Source organism: Rhea americana, unplaced genomic scaffold (genome assembly GCF_003343005.1).
Source record: "Rhea americana isolate MKP2758 unplaced genomic scaffold, rheAme1 scaffold_33, whole genome shotgun sequence".
Lineage (NCBI taxonomy): Eukaryota > Metazoa > Chordata > Aves > Rheiformes > Rheidae > Rhea > Rhea americana.
The window spans coordinates 4,006,665-4,025,624 of NW_028186457.1; the positions used below are offsets into that span (position 1 = coordinate 4,006,665).

The following is an 18,960-nucleotide window of genomic DNA, read 5'->3' on the forward strand; positions in this document are numbered from 1 at the left end:
AAAAAAAAAAAAAAAAAGTTTAACTGCTGCATCTATGTGAAATGCTATTTATAGTTCTTTGAGCAGGTCTTCAGGATTGTTATCTTAGAATACGGAGCTTTATTAACTGCTCTTAAATAAGTGGAAGTATGAAGAGTTTACTACTTTAAATATATTTATACGAAAAAGGAAAATTTGGGATAAAGTCTCTTCTCCATCTTTAAACCAATMAGTAGAATATGAGACATTTAACCAAGGAATATTCTTTGCTTCTGGAGATTTCTGCTCTATACCTTCTGTCCCCCAACCAGTGGGTCTTTTGTTTTAATTATCTATATTATATTGTTAGGATCCTTTCTTTCTACCATGTAAACATGTCTCTTATCCTGAATTAGAAGGGCATTTCTACTGTTTGATATATTGCTTGTGTAGAATTAGTAAAGATTTAAACAGGATCCCACGTTTTTACTCTGTTCAAAGTGGTTGCATCATTTAAATAGAAACGTAGCACTTGAGGTATAGCCCTGTTGCAGCAAGCACTATTTCAGTTAAATTTGAATCAAATATTAAATTTCAGTGTCCTGCAAACACTGTTACATGTGGTTGCACATTGTAAGCAAATTTTTGATACCAGTGATCTAGGTATCAGTAACATACTATTGACAGGAAAAACTGGCGCTTCTAATGAATTTTGCACATGTTCTCATGTAGATATTTGAAGTGAAAATATGGGACTCCACAAGTGATGGACTTTAGAAGAGCATCACTGTGCTCTGGGTCATTGTAAAAAGAATAGAAGCCATAGCAATATCGTGTTATCCTCTCCAACTGTGTCATTTGAGTGGGTCAGTATCACCTTGTAATTATGTTATAAACTAATTTTTAATAGTTACAAGTTTGGAGTGGAAATACTGAGATTTATGGTTGTGAAATAGTACCTTAAAAGGTTGTTGCTGGTTTTGTTTTCTCTCAACTAAATTATATGATGCTCATCAGTTGGGATCAGAAATAGTAACTCATTTTTGATTAGGACTTAACAAAATTTAGATTTTAGAATTAAAATCTAATTTAAATTAGTTCTTAGCTTGTCCTGTAAGGCATTTTTATTTCTTGTCCAGATACTTGATAAATCTCTTAATCATGYTTCATCTAGTCCAGTATCTGACAAGAGCCGTCAGTTAATCACCCTAAGAGCTGAAGAAATGGACTCCCTTGAAAATAAGCATTTACAGTGATTAATGTGCTTTAATTAAAAGGTATTTCCATATGTCTGAAACTTTGTAAATCACTTTTTATTTCAGCAGTAATAGTTGATGGATCCAGTTGTAACGTTCAGTGACTAGAGGATTGTTATAGCTTTGCTGCGAGATCGTGGTTGCTTCACAGAATTCCTCTTGAATGTTTTCTTTAAGTCTTAAATGTTTAATACTTGCTTTAAAGGGCAGTCTAAGTGGGTAATGTTGCTTATAATACACTACTTTGCAGAATTCTTGTTATAAATATGCCAGATTGTTGGCGTCTAAACTTATCTCCCACCTTTTGTGTGAAAAAGTCATCATTTCTGTTCACAAAATGTGCAGGGTGATCTACAGAGATAAACGACATTGTAAAGTGTTAATCATACGGTAACTTACCAAAGCAAGTTTCAGAAGATAATGAGATAATGAAACAAGAGTGACTCTTCTAAAATAGAAATACATTTTTCTCTTCTGCATTTTTTTTTGTGTGTGTGTAGAAGAGAGTGAGAGGAGTTACAATGCTGCCATCATCTTTCTTCTGCCTGAATAGTATTTTCACACTACTTTCTTCTCTAGAGCAAATTATTCTTAATTATATTCTTTCTCTAGTCTTCTGGTAATATTAAGATAACTAATGTGAATAAAACTGTGTARCATATGGTAGTTTTAACAGAGTTTTCTTTTGTAACTGTTTGTAGACAGTTCTGATAAGACATAGTCAAAGTAGTCTTATATAATTCTTTTTATTCTAAACTTTGTTTTCAGGCTGAAAAGACATAGACACGCAGAAAAAACTGAATTATTTTTCAACTTCTGTTTAAACATAATTTAATCAAATATCRCTCAGTATTTTACTCAAAGTTTAGAAACTTGCAGGGTTTCTCATTCTCATTTCTCTGAATTTCCAAAGCGTAGACCTCTGAGCTATCTTTAATTAATCTAGAAACAGAACAAAACACTACAATAGAAGCAACTGGTTAAGAATTAATCTGGAAGAAAGATGTCTTCAGAGCTATTTGATAAGCACGTGTTTTAAAAGTTTAGTATTTTTCAACTAAAATATTTTGCTTGTCAGCAAATATCCAGTTGCAATGAAATAGTATGTCAGAGCTAATTAGAATTTTACCAGTATTAATCATAAGCTGTAGAATTTATGGGTATGATTAATTTCACTATTTGATATTTGTTTACCTTTAATACTCCATTCATCTGGGAAAAGAAATAAAAGAAAAGGTAGGATTATCAGATATTCTGGTTATTCACAAAATAGCACAGTGGACTGTTACTAAGATGGCGAGTACTGCAGGACACGAAGGTAATGAGGAAAAGAGAATTCTGCTAACTGAGTGCCAGAATTCTGTCATTGTGCCTAAATGCATATTTCATAAATTGAACAAGCTTTATGTTTTCGTATTGTATTGATTTCTTACTAAAAAAAAAATGTGATGTTGAAAGAAGTAATACTGCAGCTTTGACAATTAATCTGGCCTCTTTTGCTTCTGAATAGTAGATCTCTGCATCTTAATTTCCTGTATTGTGTTGAATTATGCAGGTAACTTGTTATATCTTCTGCTGGTAAAAGGTGTAAGATTGTATAGATATTAAAAATTATTTGATTTTTTTCAAATGTGTAACCTACCAAAAGTCAGTATTTAGACTGGGGGGGGAAGTCCTAGTAACATTGCGGTTCTTTCGGTGACTGTCCATAAGTATCCAGCTTCCTGTGTGTTTGTTTACAGTACACATTTAGACTGGTAAACAGGCAGTGCTGTTTGGATTGGGTTATTAGACACAGCAGGGAAGAGACCCTTAGTTTCATGTTGCTGCTCATTGCTGAGAAATAGCATTCTGTGTTGTGTTGCACGCAGTACAAGTTAAGTCCCCTGCTTGTCTGTAGTTAGTATAAACATATAGCTGTAGTTTGCTTTTTAAAATTAGCAGCTTAATATCTTCTAGTGTTTTAAAAATCAAAATCACCAGCAAAGTTGCTTGTATACGTGAGATTTTTCTTCTGTGATAGTTTCTGCATTGCAAAACTTGCCCTTCTTGTGACTGCATCTTTCTCCCTGAAAGTACTACTTCTACTTAAGAAAGCATATATCCTGAACACATTTCCTGTTGTTCTTCTATTTTAGAAGAACTTGAAGGTGAGGTAAACGGTATTTAAATTGTTCTGCTAATTTCTGAAGTAAAGTAAAAGACTTTTAAAGTAAAGAAAAGTAAAGACTTTTCAAGCAAAACAACCCATCTGATCAGTGTAGCCTCAAGGTGCTGATGATATGCTCTCTCCTCATGACAGCTCACAATGAGCTTCCACACTTACTGCCTGAAATGCCATTATTATATGGTATTAGCAGATTAACTAAGCTGCTATGTATGTAGAACCTCTTAAAAAGCCAAGAAAGAACCACCCCTCTTGGGGAGTACGTCTGAAGGTATGTTCTCAGAAGCTGAGTGACAAAGAATCCCAGTTTGTCTCTGAGCACAGCGAAGTTCACAGCCCATTTTCTTTTAACTGAGCCTAACTTCAGGAAAGGGGCCAATTTTATGTAGGCGTTTGATTAATTGTTTCTATGGGGGGAAGAAAAAAGTCAAGCCCTAAAAGAGACCTTTGAAATACCCCCAAAGGAGCTATGGCGTAGAGGCATGATTCATATTTTGGGAGGTGYTTTTCAACATAGTTCATCCACTGTCTTGTCAGTAAGAGGTCTGGCCTTGCATTTCTTTACATAGTCCTTGAAAGCCGCAAAAAGCTCAACGAAAATGATGAGGATGATGTTAGTATGGGGAAGTTAGTAAGATGGTAACAGGTAAAAGCTGGCATGAATCTTAAACTGTGCACAGTGCAACTAGGATTTAGAGATGACCGGGATATACGTTGCAGGTGAAGAATAACTACGGCTACCTGATGAACGAGCTGCCTAGGGCTACCAGAGGGTCTGGGAGGAGCAGGAGGCACTGATGTGGTTGGCATCAAGAGTGCTCTCGTTGTTTGGTCTGTGCGTGCCTGGAGCAATGCTAAGAGGAGCATATTTGTGCAGGGTGAGTGTGAGGACATTAGAAATGTGGAGCTGATGCAACCTTGGCAGAAGAGAGYTGGTCAAAGATAGTTATTGAGGAAGAGACTATAGAAATGACCCTTAGAGGGTCTGGGGTCCAGAAGGTTGAGGAAAAAGTGGCGTCATGTCTTTCAAGAAGACAGCTTGACAGATTGATTTAGCCCAGGCAAAAGTGCAAGGCATTACTCTGTTTGAGGGAATGCAGGGCCAGAGTCTAGGTTTCTCCACTAAATGTTTATCATTTTAACTTCGCAGACTGCCAAATATACCTACTGCTCAGTCTTGCTGAGGGTTTTGAAGAAAACAAAATAACCTTTTTGCTAGCAGCACCTTGGCTTGCTCAAATCCTGTCAACTTCAGCTTCTTTGTTCTGTTAGGTGGTATAACCCTGTACAGTTTCCTAGGGAGAAAAGCACGTTTTACGTTTGGGTCCAACAGTATGACTTGAAAGCATGTTAAACACTATTGAGAAAGAGGTTACCCATCTGTGATTTGAATTAGTACGCACTGAATTGACCYATCTGTGATTTGAATTAGTATGTACTGAATTGACCTTTGCAACACGAAGGAGAAGAAAATGAGAGCTTCTCTGCCAGACATTCCGATTCCAGATTTTCTAAATTTACTGTGATCTCATACAGCACTGCCCATAAACACAAATCAAAGGACTGTCAGATCTGAGTGTTAATCATATACATTAAATCATAACCCCTTGTGTAAAGATAGTCAATTTTTTTTTCTCTTTTTACCATGTTTTGAAAGATTCTTGTATAAGGTATCTCTAGCTGGAGAGTTCTTCCTTAAGTCTTTCCAGTTAGCCTTAAATAATGTTACTTGGTCCTCTGTGAGTCTTCCATAAGCAAGCCATAACCTTTATCAAACAGTCTCTTCAGTTCCTCTTAAGTCACCTACACAGATAAAGTGTTTGCATAGCATTATTTATTATTTTTAAAGAATAAAATGGCCCCCAGAACTAACTGCAGAGATCCCTAGGGCGTATTAGACATTTTAAGAGTTGGCTGAAGTATGTAGGTATGCACAGAGCTTGGCTAGGGAGAGGGGAGCAATTTAAGCAGCTTGCAGCGCTGCCCTGAGAGCCATGCTCTCGCTGATGTTTGCAGCGCTGGTTGTATAAGGATGTATCCGTACTTTCCTGCAGCAGTATTCCCTGGCAGAGGCAATCAAGATCTGCTTGCGGTCTGGTAAAAGTGTTTGGTAGGCCAAGCGCTCTGTTTCTAACTTACAAGGTAATGGCTTGTGATTTACAAGATAAATCAGAGAACAGCTAAAGATCTGTATGCTGTCACKGAGGTCTAACTTGTGTCGGTCTCGGCTGACGGTTGTCTTTGGTGCCACGTCTTAGTGGGAGACTGGTATGTGGACAGCAGAAATTAAGCTCAGGGAAAGAAGAGAAGAACAGTCGCAACTGTTCGTGGTAATGTTGATGTCTTTCCAGAAGCAGTAAAAAGACTTTGCATGCCAGTAGAATGCTTTGATATAAGATCACATGAAAAGTAAGAAAAAAGCACTGGATTCTTGATACGTAAAGGCTATAATAAAGCTATAATAAGCTTTATTATTTGTTCCTCTAAAGTTAGTGTTAAAATTTGTCTCTTTCCAGAGGTGGCTGGATCCAAACAAGCCTATCAGGAAACAATTAAAAAGTGAGTAAGTGTATGCATTTGGTCAATTCAAATATCGTTATTGAGTGGCTTTTCCAAGGTAACCTGATTAATTAGTAATGTTTTCCCTGATTCTAGGAGGGTCTCCTCACAGTCTGAACTTCAGAGTCAAGTTTTTTGTAAGTGACCCAAACAAGCTCCAAGAAGAATATACTAGGTAGGTCTAGTTAATTTGTCAATAAAACACTTTTCTGTAAGGCTTATGTTTAGTATTTGTAGGTTTAGGCTTATGTTTAGTGTTAGTATTTTTTTGCCTCATAATCAAAGACAAGAACTGTGCAGTTGCATCAAATAAATCTAACAAAAAGCCTGTGTTTTTACATTTACAAATATATTTGCAAAGTGAGGCAACTACATGAAATTATTACTGAAGTAAAAACAGAAAAAAAAATAGGGAGAAAAAGAGAGGAAAAACTTAATGCCACTCTTCATCCACAGACACAAATTTATTTTTACCTTGTTTTCTCCTTTGGAATTAAAGTATCCTGAGCATTCTGCATACTGATCTCTCTCTCTCTCTCTCTTTTTTTTTTTTTTTTTTTCCACTGTTCTGCCTGGCACTGATAAAATTAGTCCCTGGTTATATGGTTGTAGTCCTAGCTGGAGCATGTAAACTTACTTTGATAGCAACGTGTTGAAGCTTGTTAAAGAAAATGCTTAGTGTGAATTGAGTTAATTTGTGACTTGCAGTTGGCCACTGAAGGAATCCCTTGAATTTTTAATATCCTTAATTAGTCCTAGTTCTCTGCRTATAAGTGGCGTGATTTGACAAACAGATTGAAATTTATAGATGTCTGCCATTCTGAAAACAGGTCAGCCCCATTCAGAAAACAGTATCTAAGTCATTTAAGGTGGGCTTAAAAATCTAAGCACCAAATCCATGAAGAGGTAGTCCATGTTTGTTTACAGCTTATTTTGATTTGCCATATTTTTACAAAATTTTACAGCTGTGCAGACTGAATTTACTTAAATGAGTCCCAGAGACCCTGGAAAAATCAGTTTTACTTTGGGAGAATTTGGTAATTTACTACATCAAAGTAATAAATGTTTTATTTGAATTAAAGGGCAATATTTTGGAAGAGAAGAAAAATAGTAAAGATTGCTCAATGTAAACTAGTAAAGAAATAGAAGACAATTGTATACTTAAATGTTATGCTGTAAATACAATACTATAGATAAAATGTCTCTTTAGAAGAGATACTGTGTGATTTCTGTATCTAGGTCAACTCTGACTTTTTTTTTTTTTTTTTAACTAATAGGCCTAATTGCCCCTCAGAAAACTGATTTGTACTTGGAATTATTATAAAGAGAATTTTGTTATCTGTGGGGGATTTTGTGGCAAAGTTAGGATGCCATGTCATTAATGAGGGATCCTTTCATATAGTCATTACTCTCCTCCCTTAAAAATAAATAAATGAAACACTCTTGACAATTGCAGCTCAGAATGAGACTTTTCAAAGATGTTCGGTTCTTACAGATTTCATGAAAAAAGAGGAATGAGCTGGTATGAGAGGCAGTATTGATGCCTTTTCAGAGAAAGGCTGCAGGGCAGCCTYGTAACGTATTAGACCTCTGAGAATCCCTGCAAGGGTGGCGGGGGAACGGGTCAGCGCACGTGCTCCCTGTACTGCAGGGTTTCACTTTAAGAACCTATATTGGAAGGAAATAAAACTTCATTAGTTCTTCTCTTTGCAGAACTACTTGTTTATTGACATTTACTATAGATGATAATAATTCTTACTCTTTCTAGAGATACATGAAGTAGGTGGAAACATTGTTATGCAATGCTGTCTGCATTGTTTAAATGAATTTGTGTGTAYACTTGTTCAGATCTGCATTGCTAAGCTTCTATTAATTTCCCATTTTATTCCATAATATGTGAGGCTTCTGTGCTGGAAATAGGATGGTTAGCTAACAAGCAGTTAACTTCACTGTGTGCAGAAAGCAGTGAGCGCAAAGTGAACTCTGCTTGCTATTGCTTATTCATGAAACCCCTGAAATGGACGGAATATTTCTAATGAAAAAAATGAAAAATGGAAGTTTATCTGCACATACAAATCTTCTCTGATGTTTTTGCAGCCATAAGTGTTAGCAGTAGAAAACATTAATTTGGTCAATATATTTGTGAAGAGAAGCTCAAGCTAAGTATATACAGTATATCCCCTTACATGTGTTTAACATATCTTTTCTTGCTTTTTATAATTGCTAAAGAAATTTATCTTTTACCATCAATGTATATTCTGAAGTAGAAAGGAAAAGTATTTTGAGGTCTCTAAAGCTAGCTAATGTCACAGTTTTAACTTCAGGTTAATATGTTAAACTATAGTCGTTGCCATTTTAGCCAATTAAAGAGCCTATAGAAGTTTTTATAGGAATTAAGCGCACAGGAGCTAACATATCTTTTGAGACCTGTCACTTTGCAAGAGTTTTCCTCATTTTTTATCTCAGTCATGGAATTAAAACTTAAACCTGATATGAGCTTTTCTGATAAGTAGTTTCTATGGGTGTTTATAATGAATGAGTGTGGCTGACTCTACTTTGAATGTAGAACTACAAGAAGGAAAATGGCTGATTTTGTAATAATACAAGAGGTCCCAAAATGGAATTATTTTACAATAAAGCAAGAGTCATGTTTAAATTTTCCACTCAGCRGAATACTTTTAAATAAAATGCACCAGAGCATTAAAAAGTCTACAGCTGCTTTAATACCTTGTTAAAATTTTTTTTAGTGAAAATTTAAGTTTCTCCTAACACTATGCCATCCCTGTAGAAGTTGCATTTGTTGCCCTAGCTCAGTCTCTGTTTCTGTGGTTGGTTGTGGCAGGAGTGATTTATCGCTTSATATCAACATTTGTATTTCTCTGAAATTCTCTAAAGCTTCTGAGTGGGATAAGAGGGAGCTAATTTGAATGAACAATAGATTTGTACTGAAAGTTTAGCAAAATATTTGGTTATTATTGGAAACAGGAAGTATTTTTAGAAAGAAAAATGTTTATGCTTTCTGGTTTGTTGATTCTTTTTTAAGTTGTTTTTCTGCTGCTACTGTCTTTGGTTGAAAACACTTTTTGTTTTAAAATGTTCATCTATTCCTTTTGCTGCTTCTGGCTCCTCCTTTACTTGAAAGAGTGGACAGAGAGAGAGTAGATGAACTTCTAAAACAGGCTTTTCTTATATGGTAATTAAAGAAAACTTCAAAAGTTCAAGGGAAGTCAGAAGACATTCAGCAGGCTTTTAACTTAAAAGAATGCACGACTGCTATTTCAGAGTGTTACTCCAAAGTATTAAGAATACTTTACTTTCATTCAAACCAAAATAATGTCAAATACCCAATGAGAATAGCTTTTTTTTTTTAATTTATTTACTTTGACTAGCATTAAGGTGCCTGCATATGTGGATGCAATTTTCCACTTCTTGCACAATTGGATAGTTATTTTTCACGTTTATTCATCATAAAGGCATATCTTCTTTTCATTATTTTAAAATATGAGTTGAACATAAGTACTGGAATATAAAGTAGGTGAAATATAAATTTTGCAACATTTTAGTGAAATACAATGTATAATGGAATAGCCTTAATTTACAAAGCTGTATTATTATTTTACTAATCACAGTTTAATTTCTTTCTCCTAGCAGTTAAGAAATAGCATACAAAATGTAAAGTTTAGCTAGAGAGAAAACRTCTTAAAGTGATAAAAAGTGATTTTATTTTTAATTATAATCCTTTTTTTTAATAAGGTACCAGTATTTTCTGCAAATTAAACAGGACATTCTTACCGGAAGGTAAGACATCTTTCTCATGATATCTGTTATATGCAAGTTCTGTTGAGGAAAAATTTGTTAAATTAATGATGAGGGATTTTGCCTGCAAAATATAAATAGATTTAAAACAATTAATTTATTTGATTAATGMAAATTGAAGTGTTTGTTTATCTGTCCAACTTGTGTATTTATAGACTACAAAAAATTAGGCTTTTCAAAATAACTGTATTTCATATTAAATGTGTAATTTTATTCATTTTTCTCTTCTTAAAAACAAACAAAACCAGATTGCCCTGTCCTTATAATACTGCTGCTCTTTTGGCTTCCTATGCTGTTCAGTGTAAGTATAATTAYTATTCAGATACTTTTAAGTACGGGAATATATAAGCAATATAACTGATCAGTTAGTTTCCACATAATGCACTGTGATAATTATAGTTAAGTGTATTCACATTACATTGTATTGTTGTATTCACATATGCGATGTTACTGCTCCCATCATTAAGGAAAATTGTCTGTTTCTTTTTTCTCCAGTGGACTGTGTTTTGCTRTATTTCATTAAATATGAAAAAATACTCCTCTCTTTTACCCTTTTCCTTCTTTAAACCCTTGCAGTAAAAAAACAAACAAAAACACACATGCATACACACACACGCACAAAAACCTTTGCATTTCTCTGCATTCTGAAGTGCGATAGTTCTTTTTGAGAGTGATACCAAGCGAATTTTTAGACACTTGCACATTTTTAAGATATGTCCTACAGTGAACCTTGAAAGAGGTGTGGAAAGGGGAATTCTGGTCATGTCTGGCCAAATAGTTGGAGACCTGTGTTGCCAATTTTAAGCCATTCTCTGGGATAGTTAATTCTTAAAGATTGATGTTTAATCCTCTTCCTCTCCCCTGACTATTCTGCCATAAAGCCTAAAATTTTCTTTTGTAGTTAATGGAAGAAATTTCTTCCATATTTAATGGTAAAAGTAAGTGACTATTCAGCAGTTAGTTCTTGAGATTTGATTGTCAGAAATCTCTTACGCATGTAATACGTGTAAGCCTTTTATATTTGTCTATATTCACATGTCTTTGCTCTTAAAGATACTTGTATCTACATTTAGTACTATGTATGCTCCATACGTGTCAGGGTCTTAATCCTTCTAGGGAAAAATGTATAGTAATATTAATGTAATATTGCATATGCATAGCTTTGGTAAGTGAGGAAAACTTTCTCCCCTTTTTCCGGATCAGTCAATAACACAGTTTCTCTTGAGCAAAACACCCCAAATCTGTCTGTTTGGGAATAGACATGTACGATTAGTCCTGTCAAAGAGGTATTAAAAGCCATACCTCAGGGATTTACCTTACAAGTGATCAACTATTGGATAATRAAGCAGGCATTATGAGAAGTTTATGACATTTTAAGCTTCTAAGAATGTGATATGTTTATATAGAAAGTACTGTAGAAATAGTGGGTATGTGCAATGCATTATAGTTGTATTTATATTTGAAATCTCTCTGTCCTTGAGTTCTAAAGCCTGCAGAGCTCAGTTCTTAGTGATTTTCTGCATGTCCTATCGTTAAATTCTCTCTGGCTTTAGCTCTTGGAATTCTTTACTAATATTTGACAAGAGTAGCCATAGATCTTCGGCAGTTCTGTGTTCTCTGTAATTCTCTTTCTTTTAGCAAGGCTYGTATATACACTCTGTTATGAAACCTAATCCCTTTTGCAGTTTTTAAATGATTTAACATAGATTCTGTTTCTGGCAATGCAAGTGCTGCGGACTTCTTTCCTACTTCCTTTCCCTCACTTCTCCTTGCCCTCCACGAGCACCTTCATCCCTCCTCTTGTCACGTCTTCCATGCCCCGGGACCCCGCGCCTTCTCGTATTGGTGGGAGCTTGCCCATTTTCACTTGTTGTGTTACTTACTTATTACGGTAAAACTGTTATACGGACTACTGACATGTAAAACTGTTTTACTTCCCATTATAGTTCTGACCTCAAAGTCTGTATTTTTGTCAAATTCTGTTTGAGTTTGTATGCTTTTGATTTATTATGACAATAAATGTGATTTTGATTCATTTCTTGTGATTTTAAGAAATGTTTTGAGTTTTATAAATGCACTTTTCAGTAGGTATATGTCTGTGTGCTTTCTCCACATATACATTTGAGTTTACCAAAAAATACATATTTTTTAATGCTTCTGAAAATATCTTGGCGCCGAATGAGTTGGTGTTTTTTGTAAATCTTGRTCTTAGTGAAGAAATGATAGTTTTATAAAAACAAACAGAACATGTTTGTAATCACAAGAAAGTAAAGCTAAACAGATAAAGAAGAAACAAATATCTGAAATATGTTGGAGTATATTTATTTAGTACTAGCCATTATGAGAGCACTTATGAATTAATTTATATATAAAAAATAAAACACTTGATACATTTGCTTCATAAGCACCTTCTAAAAGCTTTCTTAAAAAGTTTTCACTGACAACATGACCTGATTTATACAAAAGAGAAAAGGAGAGTTTAAATGTCTTCTGTATTTTTGTTTGCTGTGGATCTTAAAAGTATGTGAGAACAGACTCTTGGGAATTTGGGGGCATTGCACAATGCCAAATACCTCAGCAATAAACAATAATCTCTCTTTTTAATATTTTAGCCGAGCTGGGAGACTACAACCATTCAGAAAACTTGCCAGGCTACCTCTCAGACTATTCTTTCATCCCTAGCCAGCCTCAAGACTTTGAAAAAGAAATAGCAAAATTACATCAGCAGCACATGTAAGGATTTACAGCAGAAGATACTGACTGACTTTGTCAAATCCTGACTGCTGATGCTGTGCTATTGTATGAAATAAAAATACTTTGTCTTAAAGGTTTCTGTAAAGATGTATGTGTAATGTGGTATTTTTTTGTAGAATGTCTGTATGATAAGCACCATTAATACTCTGCACAGATAGTACATCTATGGCAGAATGAGGGGGAAGATTTAGTGAATAAATTAATGTTTTAAAGCTATACTGAAAGGAAGTATTTGAGTGAATTTTGAGAATATTAACTTATTAGAAAATAATTTCTTTAATGGCTTTCTCAATGRTTGAGAAAGCTGTTTGGATAAAGGCCTTATTTTCATGATGCTCTTACCATTAGAAAAGAGTTACTTTAGAAGTGTCTGAGACAGACATAAGTTTTCTTCAATACCTATGTTTCCTGTCTGCAATTCTGTGACCTTTTCATGGAAAAGGTGATGAAGTAATGGAAAAACTACATAAATGTATATATTTAATGAGTAAATATGCAAGTGATGCTCTTCCAGTSATGGTTCCCTGGTATTTTAGGACTTAGGTGCTTTGTTGTTACACTAACGTTTAACAAAATTTAGACTGTGTTTACAGAGATACCTGCTTAATTTGTGTGTGTTGTTGGCACTACAAACTGTTATTACATTTCAGTCAATGGCTTGGTAAATTCGGTTAAGTAGGGAAAAGAAAATTAAAATGGGTTTGTGATAATTTAAGTTTGGAGGATAAGCCTTGGAAAGAAATTGCTATTATCAGTACAAAATACAACTTTGCAAAAGTAATTTCTAGGTTCCAGACCTCCACAGGYTTTTAAATGATACAGTGCATTAGAAGCATAAAACATGTATGTTTGCAAACAGTATGTGGCAGACTCCTTTTAAGCCTTTGTCTATGTGGAAGCAGAAGTATTTTCTGTTAAGATGTTTTGATTACAGTCTGTTCATGGTGAGAGTGGGAACTGAGATTTCTGAGGAGAAAAACAGTGGAAACCAGTGCAGGTTTTATCTGAGCTCACTAAAGAGCCCGGGGGAGTGGGTTTGTGTACATGTTAGAATGTTTCTTATTTAATATCTTTCTTTCAGAGGACTATCTCCTGCAGAAGCGGAGTTCAATTATCTCAATACAGCACGTACCTTAGAACTTTATGGAGTGGAATTGCACTATGCAAGGGTAAGTTTGGATGAGCTAGTACTGTAATATAAAAGTCGATTCCTCAGATTGATGAGGTTTTTTTTTACTTTTTTTTAAAAACTTTTTGCTTTTTTTTTTACCTTTTGAAAACAACTTTGTTTTATAAGGTGCTTAAATGAGACTTATCAATTTGAATAATCTCTGATTGACTGTACTGAGAGTATTTCTTTACTTAAAATTGGACATATTAATATTTGCTTTATTCAGGTTAAGCTTTATTAGACTGAATACCTGTTCAGTGAATAAAAAACATGCTGCTTGAATATACTTCTGCTGTTTAAGGGTCTGTTAGGTTCAGATTAGAACCAAATTAAGTCATTGTTGTTATTATATAATGTGAAATATCATATAATGTGACTGTATTGCAATGTGATATAATGCATCATGTGTGTAGTGTATAATGTGTTGTTATTATATAATGTGAATTATGTAATGTAAAAACAAATAGTAGTTATAAGTAGCATAAGTAGTAATATTTATATTGTTCTTTGTCATTTTTTTCTTTTTTTTTGAAGGATCAGAGTAACAATGAAATAATGATTGGAGTGATGTCAGGAGGAATACTAATTTATAAGAATAGAGTACGAATTAACACCTTTCCATGGTAAGGAAAGCTGTTAAAACAAATGCTTTTGTTTTTTAATTTCTGAACATACTGTACCAGTGTTACAAATTCAAAACAAAACAAAAAGACTGAAATGTAGTATCAAGCTGAAATATTTTACCTCATGCTGTGCAATGGATGATTTTTATGAATGGGTTTTTTGCAGGCCTTTTTGCATGGGCCTCTTTTGCAGGCCATGCTGTTAAATGATTATGGTCCAAACTGTAATTAATTCTAATATACTTTTTCTTCAGGAGTTTGTAAGCATACTTTTAAATTCAGTTATATGGCCAGGGCCATTATTGTGGAGATGTCAACTTTATTCTAGCTCAGAGTCTTTAAAAGGACCACTGAAATTAAAAAATACAGTGTGGAGAATAGTGATTACTGTTACCTGTTTCTTCCTATGTAATTTAATTGTACTGAAGGTGTTAAATGTAGTTTAGGTATGACACTTGGGGGTAACTGAGTTAGGGGATTCTCAGATACTGTTCTCTCTTCATCCATAGGTAGTTCTTATCATTTTCATGATAAAATCTATTTGTTGAAGAAATTGCTGTCGTTTCTTTCTCCTCTTAAAAAAAATTGCTTCTTAAAGCTATTCTCTTTTATATAATCTTGGAGTTATCCTTATAAAAATATGCTATTCTACTTACATCAGTCTCTTCTCTGTTGGGATCCTGTTTCTACTTAATGATAGGAGGAATGAAAAGATTTAAGTTGAGAACTCCTGTTCTGTTGGATCATACCACTGCTCTGTCAGAGTTTGGCACCTCCTCCAAAGCTTTTTTGTCTCCCTCAGGAATAACTTTTGCTTCGTTGATTTTCTTGCCTGCTTAAAATCCACTTAGACAATCTTCCTTGTTATATATTTCTTTGAATATACTATAATGCAGAGTGGGCTAAGACAGCTGTATGGAATTGTAAAAGACATTATTTCACCAAATACGAATTGTTCACACTAGAATAATGATGAAAAGTCTTACGTTTTTCTTTGCTACTGATTTGTGTGAATTGATGTTAGAGTCCAAGCGATTGGTACAAAAGTTTTCTGTAGCCACATAACCAAAAGTTTGCTGAGTCCATTCTGTCCTTAGAAGCAGAGCCTTGACAGAATGCTTGACCATATCATTTAATTGCTGAAATTCTGGATTGTACTGTAATCCAGAGGTACTGTTTCTCTCGGGTGATTCTGAAAGTTGGCACTAACTTATTTTTTATTAAATATAGATACAGAAACACATTGCAGTTTATAATTTTTATGGAAAAGCTGTCTTGAACTGCGACTGCTGAGCACTCGCGTAAATCTCTCCTTGAGATCTACTTACTTTTCTAAAAATTAACTTTCTCAAATAACAGCAAAATTTTTTAAAAGGAGGCAGTGTAGAAGATGCAGTGAAAATGATCTGTAGTGAATTCTGCTTGCTGCTCTTACATCGTTCTGGCACTGCAGATAGAAAACTACTCCAAAGCAGCTAGGAGGCAAACTGGACAGGAGGCCTGATTTCACTTTGCTTCTCCAATACTAGTTTCTTGTGTGATCTTAGCACAAGAATTGGGTATCCTTGTATCAAGTAATACTTTTCTCACAGACCTCACATAGTAAGAGAAGAACAGCAGCACATAATCCAACCAGTTTGTTAATGATTTGGCAAATGACTTTTGCAACTAGTAGTGAATAAATACCCTGTGCTATGCAAAAACGTCCCTTGGAACTCTGTTATTTTTATTACATTAAGTAAATGGGCATGTAGGGATTTTCTTTACAATATGGGATGATTGTATAGGTTAAGCAGCATTATTTTAAAAGATACATGTTACCATGGAGGCAGCTGTTCTTTACCACCTTTTTACGCCTGTATGCTCTTTTCAACCTGTCATTATACTTATCTGTATGTCTGCGTGTCTAATCAAATTACYGTACCCAATTTTCTCTAAAGCCTTAGTGATGAATGTCACTGACTTTTTTTTATTGGCATCTATCATATGGGTTAGAAATAACTACGGGTAAAACCTAGATTTCTCAAATCTGAGTTCATTGTATAAATGATTGGAAAGTGTTAAAAGTTACTGCATAAATTGAGAGCAGCTGAATCACATAGGAATTAGATTATCGTGTGCATTGCAGAAATAGAAGTAGGATGAAATTTAACAATACAGAGCTAAGTAATATGCATTTAAGGGCTAAATAAGAAACTGTTAAATGGTGGAGCCTTGTCAATCAGGAGAAAGATGTGAGTGTTGATGGGTTTTTTTTAAGAAAACTTGGAGCTTGAACTGCAGTGTAGTTATGAAAAGGCTAGACAGATGACCAGCAAAGTGTTTTCTGGATGAGCAGAGTAATATTAAAATTCTAAAAGGTGAAGTGAGCTTCTTTTAAACTTCTGGGTGTATATGTTTTCAAAAAGAAAAAATTGAGGGGCAGAGGAAAAGTACTAAGATACAGGAACAGACTGTAAAACCTATTTATGAGGATTGGTTAAAACATTAGCCCGTTTAGTCCAAATAACGAATGAAGATTGAAAAAGCATTTGATTGTTTCATGAGTATTCTTGGGAATAAGTACCAGTGGAAATAAGTATGATTTTCAAGATCAAATAGATATAAAATGAATTGGAAATTAGAAAACTTTTTAACATCAGAAGGAAAGTTGTGGAATGGCCTCATAGTCAACAGTAGTTAGAAATGAAATTTTGATACTAGAATTCAGTGATCGGTTGGTTGGGTCCACAAGAGGAGAGTAAGGGAGTCATCACTCACTACAGCTTTGCGTTGTTGTTTGGGCTTCTGCYGATGACGTGCAGGGACCAAAAGGATCCTTCCACCACCGCAGTGGACGGTAAAGTTTCCAAACTCGTCTTCCCGGAAGCATCAAAGTTGGCCTTATCTTAAGAAAGGCCTTTGTGCAACATTTGGCCATGTCCCAGTCAGCACTGGAACTGGAAGTTACCGAAAGTGCTTGACTGTTATGTCTTCTTCATGTAAACAGGTTAAATTGATTGCCTCAACTGAAACAGTGAAAAAACTTTTTCTCTCTCTCTTTTTTTTTTTTTTTGTGAGCAGTCAAGTGACATATTTCCACATAATTCCGCTTCCCTTGCTGAGATTCAAGATACTAGTGACATTCTGTATCTTTCCTGTAGCCCACTGCATTTCTGAGGCATTTTGGTTTTCTTTTCTAAGCTTAGTCTCAAGTTTTGCTGTAGGATTTTAGGTGTCCTGTGGTTTGCCACGTTAAGAAACAATGCACAGGGTGACTGGTGGAACCAGAGTAGGTTTTCTCTGAGATAGCAAAAGGCAAATCTATGACAAAAGTATTATCCACAGCCAGCTATAATTGAATACAGTAAATGTTTTWCCTGAAAATGTATATAGAAAAGTAAGCCTGAGGCAAACAGAGCATGAAAATACTCAGTCTGTGTTAGGACCATTTTTGGATTGAGGCTGCTTTGTACATGCAGTACTGTAATAATCAGGACAGTATTAATCCAAGCTACTTTTACTGCTGTTTTTTTTGGGGGGGGAAACAGTAAGTAGAAGTAGTAAGCAGTTAGAAGGAGGTTCTGTAAAACACACTAGTAAATTATTGAGTGCATACAGTGTAAATCATATTAAGCTACGCGTCCCTACTGGAGGCTAGAGGTTTCTGTGAACTCTGCTTCATCTTGTTTGCATGCCAGGGATACTGATCTAAATTCTGAGTGTGGTTTTGTGTGTGTGTGTGTGTGTGTGTCTGCATGTAATTAAACAGTTGTTCTTTATATTCAACCATATCAGCTGACGTGAGCTGACATTAATTTTTTTCCTGTGAAGACTATAGGACCAACACAATGGGTCTTAAAAAAAAAAAAAAAAAAMTACCACAAAATAAACACGACCAGTCTCTCCTGCTGCTCTGTGCCCCCTCTCCCCTAAGCTTTTCATCCTACCACAGGCTTTCTATTGCTCTGAGTAAGGATCTGAAATGCCAAGTTTCACTGCATGGGTCATTAGTATACCTACTAACTTTCCTTTTTATGCCTTTAATCCTGCAGTTGTTCCAGTATCATGACTCACTATGTTGCTTCTACTTATCCTTACTCCTGTAAAACTGGAGCTGTGCAGATTGTCTTCCCTGTGCCTGATGTTTAAGTGGTGCATGTTCAGATAGATACCCTTTTTCAGTACAGTTTTGATAGAAGTGAAACACTAGGCATGCACATATTGAGAGGTGGGAATAAAAGTTTAAGTATGCTGCTCAGAGATTGATCAAGCAAAATGTGTTTGCCCTCTTCTCTTGGCATTATGTCTAAATGGCAGTAAAGATTATTTGCAATCTTTATCAGCATGATCACAGGGAAAAGAGAATGAGGAGGCAAATAAGGTAATAATAAAGTGAAACAAAGGAGACTGCCTTTTATCTGGTGTATCCTAACTTGATCCTCCAGTATCGTGAGTAGTTCTTCTCTTCGCCAAACGTTGCTAGTAGATACAAAAACCTGGGAATCCAGGGAGCAGATCTTGCCCACGAAGTCTAAAGAAGAAAAGCACCGAGGATCTCAGCCTTTTCTTTGTCCTTTGTCACTAGATGACCAGTCCTGTTCAGTACTGGGGACACGCTTTCCTTTGTCTCTTTTGCTGTTGATGTGCCTATAAAAAGCCTTATTGCCTTTCACA

At 35.1% G+C, this 18,960-nt stretch overlaps 1 protein-coding gene across 4 annotated transcripts in view; it reads left to right on the forward strand.

Moving 5' to 3' along the window:
• The window catches only part of PTPN4 (protein tyrosine phosphatase non-receptor type 4), a 73,181-nt gene that overhangs the window by 7,763 nt on the left and 46,458 nt on the right, over window positions 1–18,960 (forward strand). For 3 of the 4 annotated variants that reach the window (XM_085310995.1, XM_085310997.1, XM_085310998.1), the window contains exons 3-9: window positions 5,898–5,940; window positions 6,016–6,115; window positions 9,694–9,738; window positions 10,005–10,057; window positions 12,369–12,489; window positions 13,592–13,679; window positions 14,216–14,304. In XM_085310995.1, coding sequence (XP_085167121.1) covers window positions 5,898–5,940; window positions 6,016–6,115; window positions 9,694–9,738; window positions 10,005–10,057; window positions 12,369–12,489; window positions 13,592–13,679; window positions 14,216–14,304 — 539 coding nt within the window. The remainder of the gene's footprint in view (window positions 1–5,897; window positions 5,941–6,015; window positions 6,116–9,693; window positions 9,739–10,004; window positions 10,058–12,368; window positions 12,490–13,591; window positions 13,680–14,215; window positions 14,305–18,960) is intronic. The other variant, XM_085310996.1, reaches the window with a different exon arrangement.